The sequence below is a fragment of the Rhea americana genome, unplaced genomic scaffold (assembly GCF_003343005.1).
Source record: "Rhea americana isolate MKP2758 unplaced genomic scaffold, rheAme1 scaffold_12, whole genome shotgun sequence".
In the NCBI taxonomy this organism is placed as follows: Eukaryota; Metazoa; Chordata; class Aves; order Rheiformes; family Rheidae; genus Rhea; species Rhea americana.
Window position 1 is genome coordinate 1,378,150 of NW_028185261.1, and position 12,395 is coordinate 1,390,544.

Here is a 12,395-nt window from a genome sequence, read left to right on the forward strand (position 1 = left end):
ATACTTGGTATTTCAAATGTAACCAACACATTAGGGTCTTGAACAACAGCTATGATATGAAGATATTTTAAAATAAGTAGGTCTGCAAGAGTTTAAGAACAGCTGGACAAAGCTTGCTCCAAAAAGTCAAGAAGTCCTATAAGACTGGGGAAGTTCCAGGAAAAAATTCTGTGCCAATATTTAAAAAAGGCAGCACCCACTAAAAATGACCCTATCACATTTCCACCCCTCAGAAGACAAAATCCAAGAATAAGAGAATTCAAGTGAGAGGAAATTAATGCTCTCTATATATTTTACAAAAAAAGCAGCTTGTCAAAGTAGATACAGCATTTAACTGAGTATTGCATGCCATTATATTTCGGAAATGAAACAATATAAAGAAAGTATTCGTTAAGTTAGTTACATTAGTCTCCAGATGCAGTAAAAAACAGGAAATTGTCATTGGGAAGATGTGTTTCTAATTTATTCCAGCAGAGTTTATTTCTCAAGAATGACATAGAACAACTACCATGAGAAAAATAATTACTGATAAAATCTGCAGGCTGAAGAAAAATAAGATAAAAAATAGGAGAAAAGTAACTAAGGATCTGTAGTAAAATCTAAAACAATTACATGGAAATGCTTACAGATCATAAAGGTTGAGTGGCAAACAGCAAAGAATATGTTAGCAAAACAGAATACTACAGATTGCCTGTATGCAAACAAATCATCTCTGTTGCAATACCAGGCCTTGTAAATCATAAATATGGGAACAAAGTTTCTTTATTGGGAGACTACCCTATGAAGCTGGAATTATGAAAATCATGGTAGGCTTTTAACTAACCATGAAACTATGATTGGAAGACTAATACAATCCTTGGATATTTTAAAAAGATCCTTCAGAAGACCACAGAGGCTGCACTAGATCAGTTGCTGGTGAGACCACCACTCAAATTTTATGTTCCGAGGTTTTTAAATTCAAAAGGATGCTGACAAATCGGAGAAAGCTCACAGGACATTTGCAAGAGTTGGCAAAGGACTGGCAAACCACTTTACAAGAAGTTCCATTAGCGYCATAAATGTGACTAACCAAAAACTAGTTAATGATAGTGAAAGAGATTCCCAAAAGAATCTCTTGAATACAGACAAGAGAGAGAAATGAGTGTTTCAATCAAAGGTCTAGCAAGATCCAGTGACTGAAATGTAAACGTAGATAAATTCAGTCTCGTGCAGTTTTTTTTTTTTTGGTTTTTTTTTTAATGCATTTCCTGCCCATTTCCAATTCAAGTAGATTTGCTCTGTATAACTTGTGTTCTGGGTAAGAACAGAAAACAAACAAATCAGTAATTTCATGTTTGACCTTCTCTGGAATGTAAAATTCAGCCACCTCCCAAACTTGTCTAGGTTCTGTACAACAGATCCTAACACTTACTCGGATACCTGCCACTGCTTTTTTTCCTCTCCTTGTTACTTCTACTTATTCCTTTAACTTGGAAAGGACTCTGATGGACCTCCAGAGGTAGAGAATTTGCAAAAGTTACTTTCTCCTTTTAGCACACGTGAAACAAAGTATTTGTAGTCCATCCACTAACAACATTATTTGAGAGGGTAAAAATCTGTAGCTTCCCATTGGCATCAAAATAAACAATGAGAAGAAATACTMAGAACTTGGAGAGACATTTGATCCTTGGATCAAAGACAAACAAGAATAATAGGTTTGGACATAAAATTATAATGCATCACAGTATGGCTTCGGAAGAGATACAATGGGCCAAATTCTTAAACTCTTAGTTTATATATGCACTGTTCTCAGGCAAGACACTCAGACTTGGCCCAATAATACAAACAGTTCAGTGGAATGAATTAGCTTTTATTTGACTATTYTGGAATTAATAGTGTATATTCCCTAAATCTTTTAGGGGAAGCAACATATGCAAATGAATCTATTATCTATGGTTTCATTTAGCTTAAAAACAAAAAAAAGGAATAAAGAAAAAAAATCATAACTTGTATTTTATTACAGTAGCTGAGAAAATTGCATGCTTTCATATTTTTATTAGAAGTTACATTTGAAATACTTATGCAWCAAGTATTAGCAAATAACAATCAGAAAATTAATCAGTTAAAGTTTCATGAGGAAGAGATACATGTTCAAAAATTAGCCAGGAGATTTTAATTAAAGAAATAATGTTTAAAAATTATCCTGATATCAAAACAAAGCTATGTGCTTTTGTTTAATATTTACATTTCACTATGATTTGAGAGGTTATTAAATAGACTTGAAACTCAAAGGAAGCAGTTTCTTTGATTTGGGTGCTATAGCGAACAAAGGTTCAATTCCTTCTTTTTATGAAGATTTCCAGTGAGAAATCAGCCATGTCAGTGCACACAAACATCTTTAAGAATATCTATTTGAGGGTATCGTACTTGTTGAGGCTGACAAACCAATCATGCTCCTGCAATCTACCTTCGCCCACAGGTTGTATTTAAAAATTTTTAATGCTCTTATAGTTTAGTTAGGTGCCACATTAGCTAGTGCAAATATATTATATCATACTATCACCTGTAAAACGGTGAAATTAGTATTTGTAACAAAAAATAGTAAAAGTACTCAACAACAGGGACTACGTTAAGACATAAGACATATCTTCCCTCTCAAGTTTTAACATTTTCATCTTAATTCTCATGTTTTCTACCTAGCTTTGGGAAGACTCTTTTCCTCCATTTTGCCCTAGCAACACTATATGGAGACACTTAGGAAAAAAAYAGACATTTATTTCTTTTACAGTGATTGCATCTTCTAGGTCATGTTGCAGTCCCACTTCGGATGTTTGTGTTAGGTGTATCCAACAAAATTACAATCTCTGAAAATTCATTTCTTCAGAATGAATTATATTCTTCCTCAATTAAGAGGAGTGCTCATTTCACTTTATAAAATGAGATTTGACAATTTTATGTCTCAATAGCCTAGGCATGTTCTGATATGAAAGCAAATGCCTTTATGTCATCTTCCTTACAGTAGTCTTTACCATTCTAGAAATCAGTTTGATTAGAAAATGGAAAAGAAAAATTTGGTTGTAATAAACTAAAAGAACAGGTCAATTTATCTTAGAAATATAAAATATTAGTGGCCATTTTACTTCTTTATATCTTTATCCTGCAGTACATCCCTGCACAATTTGAAAACAAAGAAAAACCCTACCAGTATAAGAACAGCCCTCTGGAATAAGTTATAGAGGCTTAAAAATATATTTTAAGTGTAGCTGATCCAGTGTGTTTAGAAAATACACTAATATTATTTGGGATAAAACAAGTAGAATGAAGTATTAACAAAAAGTAATTCTTCCAAGTTATTTTATCTTGCTGTAGAACATCAGCTCCACCTGCTGGTAAAGATAAGTTGACAGAGCTGCAAGCAACAATTTTGCACAAAAACWTTTTGGCAAATTAAAAGTTCTCAGCACCATATGAGTTGTGAGTTTCTGATTAGAAGGAGTAAAGAGCTATAAATCAAATGCCTATTCTAACATGGGTTGATAAAACAATGGCTTAAGAAATTTTACAACAACAGCACATGCAATCAAGGAAGTTCAGAGAATGATTACAACATTGAAGTCAGAGACCTACTATCAGCACCCCTCACCCGGGCAAAAATCAGTGAGTAGCAACACATTAGGACTAAAAACAAACATTAGCATACCATGAGCACTCTTATCTGGTTTTGACCTTCTCATCGGCATACTTTTTCATTCTCTGCCAAGTCCCTCAGTGCCCAAGAACACATAACTAAGAAGCAATTATTAATGCCCGATTTTCGCAACCTCTTGACATCATGCAGCCATTCACATAGCTGGCTTTTGTGTGCCTGAGCCAGGATCTGGCGAACAAAACAGTAATGCGCCATGTCATAAACATGTCCACATCAGTTTTTAAATCTTGTTCTCTYCTTCCAGCCCTGCTTCCAGATATGTCATTGATTATCAAAGCTAGAGGGTGAATGACATTCATATGCCAGTGTCACAAACCTTCACCACCAGCCTAACAGGCCGTTTTCCTAAATTACAYGTTAGCTTTGGGTGAAGGGCAGTCCAGAAGAGCCAGTATCCATGGAGTTATYGTAGTCCGCTTACGCCTTGGTAAGGCATTCTTTTTCCTGTTCTCTGGCGCTTGCAGCTTTCCTTAAGTGAGTACACCATGTTTTAGAACATGTTTTCTGCCATGAGGYTGAAGTGATCTAATCAGAGATATTCAACAGCCATAAAGGGAKAACGGCAGATAGAACAATTTGTTGCTATCTAATCCGGGCTTAACAAAGCCCTAAAATTTCCAAAGAAAGCTTTAAGATACATAAATGGTATACCAGAAATAACAGTGTAATCCAAGAGACAATGAAATATTTGTACAACCTGATAATATAGACACAATAGTGAAGTACCCACTTGCCTGTGAAGAAATCACTAAAAGCAACTATGTCTAGAACTCTCATGCATTTACCTGGAAACACTTGTTCTCTTGTGTGCTATCTATGAAAGAGGATACATATGAAATATGTTCTATTTCATTACAAATTTACAAATGCTTCCTTACCTTTAATTTTCTAACAGCATCTCGGACAACTTCTGTGCCTTTGGGCTGCTCCACTTCTGTACTGCCAAGAAACTGAAAAGATGGTAGTTCATGAGAAATAAGAAGTTACACAATGAAAGACATCCCATACAAACCTACGCATTACAGGATAGGGACTCTATTCCATTCAGGCACTATTATATTGGCAGTGTCGAATCTTTCAGAAAATAACAAAAAGATATAGAATATTAACGATGCATTTCAACAAAACAACATGTATCAGTGGTTTAGACTAGGTTAGTAGAACTTGCATACTGTGATGCAAATAGACCTGACTCAATTCAGGACAGTAACTTCACAGATTTGAAGGAAACAGGCTCCAGTTCACCTAAAAATATGGATTTCTACTAGAAATATTTTTGTTAAGTAAGGTTCTAATAAAAACCAAATATTATACCTATTAATATATAGAATATATATTTTAAGAGACACTCACCCTTCCTTATTTGTACACTGAAAATGCCTTTAAGTTCTTTCATAGTTTTGCTTATTTTCTAGTTCATACTAWATTATCTAGCATACAGTATACAAAGAAGTGTGATAACACTACCCAAAATGCGTTTGTGTAATAAGTTAAGAAATTACGGGTTGCCTGCCTGATTTCTGAGGCAGTTGATTTAAGTCATACCACTTGTATATAGCAACATAATGATAGGGAAAAAAAAAAACTTTAAAAGGAAAAAATTCAGAAAAATAATTGATGTAATTAGCAATGCCCATGCTATCACAATAGCTTCTTTATATGAAGAAAAGTACCTTTTCACTCAAGTGGCTTTTCATTTGCCTCTACTAACATGATGTACAGAGATAATTTTAAGTCTTTGCAATTTCAAAAGCAACTTGTAAGTTTACCAAGCTATAGAAGCTTTCAACATTATAATTCTGAAGTTTTCAATTTCATTAAAACTTCGTAACATGTTTACTGTAGTCAGTGTGCTCTGCTGTACACCTGCAGCTCTACCAATAAATATTCACATTATAAATTTGTTACTGACATCTGAGATACGATGTGCCACCTTGAATGCAACAGCATGTAGATCAAAACCTAGTGATACAGGCACATCTGTTGTCAGCGCTCTCTACTGTTGTAACTCCTCAGCTAGGAGATCAAGGGTTTTTTCTTAATAAATAACRAAGTAGAAACCTTATATTGATTTGTTTCCATTCATGCAACATCTCCAATGACTAGAAGAAAAGGGTACATTCTTTCATAGAAAAGTGACAGTTGCAGAAAACGCATCTAGATGAAGAATGATTCACTGGTATTCCACAAGATGAAGAAAAAAAAAGGTGAGTGATGTGTAAACACACGCAAGAAAAGCAAAACAAAAACATACATGAACAGGAAAGAAAGAAAACAAGGACTGACCGGATGCAAGAGGGACACTAGTAATACCACATACCTGCATACATGAGTGTTTAACACAACACATACTTGCCACAACAAGAGAGGTAAAAATGTAATTGCTGCAGAGTTTGTGTCAAGGCCAGGTTTGTTGCATTAGTACACTATGTTCAGTAGAGGGATCTCGCATAAATACAGGTAGTGCAGATGYGCACAAGGCTTAAATGAACAGAGAGCACTGCTGTCTACAGCAAGGGGGAAGATGGCTGAGCATCCTTCCATYCATACTTGCTTCCTAATATTGCTATATTTTTGAAACTTGCAGCTCCAGAAGCATTATCTATGCAGCTTGTTATTTCCCAATACATAAGCAATTTTACCCCTATATAAGTTATGATAAACTTAGCACCCAGACTTGGCCTGTATTTGTGTCCAGTTCCCTTCTGGTTGCCTCAGAGCATGCTGCCTCATCTCCAGTCGCTTTTCCAGAAGTGCATAAGACTCCTGTAAATTTTGTATTTGCCTACTTCCATCCAGATGAATCAGATAACTAGGCTGAGAGAGCAAAACATGTCTAAAAAGCAATAAAATCATTTTCCCTCCCCTTCCTCCTCAGATGTGTCCCTCTGATCTGAYGAAAAAGAAAGATGAAAGCGAGCTTCTTCACTGCAGCCAATAAACCCAAGCAGTAGACCAATCTTTCTACAACCATCAATTTTATATAAATACTGTTTTTCTGAAGGCTTGTATCTCCCATTGATTAACTCTGCTGCCTAAAAATGCATAAGCATCAAATGAAGCTTCTGCCATAGCTGGACCACCTGTTAAATTTTGCTGAATTTTAAAACTTAATAATGTACTCAAAATTAGAAATCATCATTTGTTTAGTGTTCTTAGTGTATATCCCTGCCACTTACAGGATATTTATAGAGGGAATAGTTATCTAAAAACAAAGATGAAATACTTAAGGCACAGGATTAAATGACTATCTGACAAAACCTGAAAAAACATATATAAATTGGGATTACTGAAAAGGTTAYGAGAAAATCCCCCTAAAACAAAGTCCTGAAGTATATGGAAATATCATGAGTGTTATATGAGTACTTAYGGAGCTTTTATTAACTAACTAGAATTCTACCAATCATTTGCAGTGCAGTGCTTTCCAGATGAGTTTTGGTTTTGACATTTAACATTGGTCTGCAATTTTTATTGGACTCCACAATCTGGATGTGTAATCAGAGCTTACACTTAAAGTATGCAGCATGGGGAAAATATAGTAAGATGTACTCTCTAACGTAAAAAAATTTGAAGCATAGATGTCAATATTAGTCAGAGTTGATGAAATCATGCCATGAGTTGAACTGTTTGCAGTTTGAAACTTATATCTTTGTTAGATGCAATTCTATCTAGGTAAGCTCAAAGTTTAGTTATAACTGGTTATTACAATGCTTCTTACATTTCTTAAATTTCCTGCCTAACCTTCATAGGCTAACTTTCCCATTTGTTTTTCAGATGGAATAGAGCAATAAACAATAAATAAAAAACAGCAATAGAGAGAAAATATTCTGAATATATTTGACTGATTGAAATTCTATTAATACTTTGGCCAAAAATAAATCAAGACAATTTATTTTCTAATTACAATACAATAATGACAGTACAGTAGGGTKTTAACATACAGCTGATATTAACCATTTGGTGTCTTTTTATTGCTAGCTGTTTCATCTGTTCTCTGTAATCCTCCTTTTATTTCATATGCCCAGTCATCATACTTTGCCTAATATTAAGTACCAGTTACTATAGAATTACTTGTAATAGTTAAGCTAAACAAACACATTTGTCAGACTTTTAATGACAACCTTGAAAGGATGAAAGCCTCTGTTTCTATTATCCCTAACACAGAGAATGCTCTTCACTTCTGAACTTCTGCAAACTTCTGTAAAGAATGAGCAATTTATTCATCACTCCACATGAAATGTGGAGATAGCTATTTCATCATGACCTTTTGAGTACCAAATGTATCAAATGCACATGCACACACAAAAATAAATATTTATCAGGAATCCAGTAAGGCTGTACGATGAAGATGGTAAACATTCATTGTGGAAGGGTTTGTTATATAATAGTATAATAACCAAATGGTTCTTAAGAGTTGAGCTAGTACTACTCCTACAATTGATAAAATTCTTGGACTTTCACTCTTCCAGTAGAGAGCAGCATAGGATATTTTAACAATATAAAAGTGTTTGTTCTTTTGTCAGGACATTTCTAGCTCTTAAAACTGTGACACACTACTTCATGGTTCTGAAATTCCTAAACATTGAAAGYTCTCTTTTTGCAGATTTAAATAAGAAATATAGAAAAAAAACCCTATATAGTAAATCCACTCAATAAAGAAAGGAAAAAAGCAATGCAAAATTACTGAATACTTGCTGCCAAAATATGATAAATTAGCTCCTTCTAACAGCAGAAGTTGGAGAGATTCTGATTCACTGATGAAAGACAAATATAGCCAATTCTCATAACATCAGAATGAGTCTATAATAAAAAAAAAAACAAATAGAATGATGAAAAAGAAAAGTGGAACCAGCTTTGAATTTTGCAGAAAACAGATGAGCAAATGCCTAACCTGTTAATCACATCTTAAGACATCAGTGTTTTTTGTTCAGCCTTGCATATGACTCTTCTTCATCAACTCAATAGGAAAAGTACAGTATGGACTATAAAATACTTTTACGCTCCTTCTTATCTTCTCCTCCCTGGAGTGRAACTCTCTCACCAACAGCCTTCTTGGTTCTCTACAGATCTTTGCCAGAGTACATAAATGCTTGGATTTTCTCCCACTGGGGAGCTGCACTTGGTAGCCACACTTCGAAACATATCCCTCTCTCCTAGGCAAGACTGCTGTTCAAATGAAACAACAAGAATATATTTAAAACTAATCAGACAGCAGAGCTGTTCTCAGAAAGAAAAAAAAAWWAAMMAAAAAAAACTCCCCCAAACCCCAGAAGACTAGTCCTAAAAGTAAAATAACATTAAGAGATACAGTTAGTACCTATATGAGRAAGATAACAGGATAGAATACTGAAAAAAAGCAGAAAAGGTAATAAAGCTTATCGTGTCAGAACTCTCGCTATAGAAAATAGCAGCTGTACAAGAAAAACATTCAGTATTTCTTCAGTCCATCAAACTACACAGCACTTCAGAAGCACATCTTGAGCTATATCATGCCTTGAAAATATCAGACAATCTAAAGATTATAACAGGGCCAGTGGGAGTACACTGCTTTGCCATTGCATAGACAATTATCAGCTATCCTAAGAACTACTGAGATTTTAGCCACAGGGAAACAGAATAAACTTCAGCTACATGCAAGACTTGCTTCCTCCTCAGACTACTGGATGAGGAAAAACTGGCTCTGCTCTACCAGCTCATTAGTTGGAGTTAACAGCTCACTGCTGGTTTGAGCAAGCTGTGGACATTACTGCTCAGAGGAAGCAAGCAGGCAGCAGGAGAGTAATATGAATAACCCTTATGGGTTCTCCAGCCCTGACCAAGAAACTGCAAGTTCTGGTTATATCTATCTATCTATATGCATATATATGTGCATATATTCTGGAAAGCTCRTAGAAGTTTGGATGGGGAAAGAGATTTAAAAGATGAAGATTTTAACAGTGCACAATGATAGCGATGCTACTATAAGTAGTATATCACACTGCAGACCTGTTTTCCTTTTAAGTACAAGTGAACTTCCAATAGTTGATATGCAAGTACAACAATTTCAGAAATATTTGTCATGAAAGAAAAAAATAGAGGCTAAGAGGCAGGGCAAGAAAGTAGTGTGAACAAAGTTATCTCTGGAGGAAAACCATTCCTTATCATAATTTCCCTGGATGTGACTGGGACACTTGAATTTTTGGACAGCATTCTTTCTTCATGTGTGCTGCACATGACCCCTCACATGCAAGAATCTTTTGCTCAGAGTGGATAAAGTGGAGAAAATCAACACTAGTAATGTCAAACCCAGCACACTTCCAAACTTTATTCTCTGTATTTCAAGGTGAATATAATCTGTTTCAAATTCTGGCACATATGAAAAGATTGGTTTTTTTTGTTTTTCTTTCTTGCAAGAGTGTTTGTCAGCTCTGTTTACTACAACTTCAGATGTCTGTGGGTAATCCAAAGGCACCGTCTTCATTCACCCAATCTGGTCCTAAACAATGGCACCAAATGACTCTCTTCCACTCCTCCATTACTATTCACCAGTTCTGCAAATCCTCCTGTAAAATTCACTGTTACCTCCTGGAAGTTTTAGGACAACTAAACTAGCAAGAGAACTCAAATGAGCATGCTGTTGACTAATGTCATCCTGCTGGAGCATATTCATAGCCCTTGTGAGGTATTTCTGATTTGCCTGGAAAAGGACAGATCATCTGACTACAACTGAGGCTGAAATCTGTTATTGTCTATTTTAAGGTGGTTGTGCCTCTGTCTATACATTGTGAATCTTATCAGTACTACAGGTTAAAATATTCTTAATTTTTGATTCATAGAAACACTTGATTATCAAACTAAAAAAGAGCAATGCACCTAGAAAAATAATCACGAAAGCATAGAGCTAGTAGTTTAACCATAGCACYGTGGAAATTTAATAGTGCTTTCAATATTTCTTTTATATCATGAAAATATTGAACACAATCTGAACTTTAAGTGCTATTATCACAGATGGTCATCTGTCCTTTAAATTCTAGTATTACATCTACCTTGGTATGCAAACAAGTACTTTAAAACATAAATCCTACACAAGAGATAGTCACTACAGCACAGATATATGTACTTCAGCATACCAAAGGAGACCAGAACATGAAGTGTGAATTATTCTGTTTCTTAAACTGCAGKTCCTATACTGAAGACCATTACAACAGAAAAAATAAGCTTACATTTTCTTCACAAAACAGCTTCAACAGGGAAAAATGTTTAGTCACATGAATAATATACAAGAATGTGCTTAAAAATGCTATATTGACATGAATTAGTAATGGTATTTTGACCAAAGTGGCCAAGAAAATGTCCGTGTTTTATAAAACTACCTCTCTTTTTCCTAGCTCCTAAAAATTACTTCCTAAAAACATCTACTACATTAAATGTATTGCTAGTCTTAAGTAGATAACACCAGTACTATCTTCCCTAGTTACTGTTTCACAGAACACCTTCAGAAATTTCAGAGAAGATTCGTCTAGGAGAATCAAGTAAAATCAGATTAACTATGCATCTATGGAAGATAAAGAGGGAGAAACTCTATGGAGCAGAGGGAAAAAAAAAAACAGTGACAACACAAAAATAACTGTAACCCCAAAACTGCACAAGTTGGAAGCTCTATGAAAATATTTAAACAAAGTTGGTATGTTGTGGTTAAAGAAAAGAAGGGATAGAGAGAACAGCAATGCTTTACTTATCTGAACTGAAAAGTAGTAATAGCAAAGAGAAGGTGTATCTAAGGAGTAAATGAGTGACACTCAAACACGGCCACCTGATAGCATTTTCATCTACTACAGTTCCATGACTTCAGTRTAAGACAATATATTAAAAAAACTCCATGAACCACTTCCAAGATCTCTGTGGAAAAGCATGAATGTACCGGCAGTCTGTCTGYCTTACAAATACTTGAAACATACCCTTAGCATACCTCTGTCTCATTAACCACAAATGTCCTATCTGCATAAAGTCTAATCCTGTGCTGAATGCCCCTTCTGAGCATAAGGTGTATGAGTAAAGGCTGAGGGAGCCATGTTAGTTCAACTYGAAGACAACAAGGCTATGAAACAAGGGATCCCACTGTTGTCTTCCACTACCTAATGGTGTAGAACTGGTTGCCCACAAAGGCTGGGAATCTGTCTTGCAAGTATTTAAAACTTGAATGCTAGAGAAAAGCTCACAAACCAAGTGAGTGCAAAGAACTGTTGCATAAAACTTCCCCCTAGACAAATAACAGATGGAAAACAGGAGGCCTCTCACCTGTRGCTTACTGCTACAGCACTGATATGTGACATGCAATGCCTGCAAACAAGCGATGCTGCTAAATGACTAACCCCTGGAAGTTTGTACAATTCACTAAGTACCACCAAGAAAGAACCCAGACTACTTTGAAGGGGCTCTATCCTATCCTGCTTCACTATAGCAAGTTTGACTTAATAGTGAATTAATCAGAAATAATCTGAGAGATTAACTGCCTACATTGCAAACACTATCATTAATTGGTATTTTTTTTCTACTTTCTATTTTTCTATATTTTTCTTCCTCCCACAAAATTATAGGTTCCATTTCTTATTTGCATTGTAAACCTGTTTCATACTTGTAACTGAATTATTTAGACACGAATTAAAACGTAGTTTCTGAAAGGAGCAAGGGATCCTAAGCACAATCTGAGGTCTACACAGAAGATGAG

General features: G+C 35.2%; 1 protein-coding gene across 3 annotated transcripts in view; it reads right to left on the reverse strand.

The window, feature by feature from the left end:
• Positions 1-12,395, reverse strand: part of GULP1 (GULP PTB domain containing engulfment adaptor 1) — a 91,549-nt gene that overhangs the window by 33,353 nt on the left and 45,801 nt on the right. For all 3 annotated transcript variants that reach the window (XM_085321701.1, XM_085321711.1, XM_085321718.1), the window contains one exon: positions 4,567-4,638. In XM_085321701.1, coding sequence (XP_085177827.1) covers positions 4,567-4,638 — 72 coding nt within the window. The remainder of the gene's footprint in view (positions 1-4,566; positions 4,639-12,395) is intronic.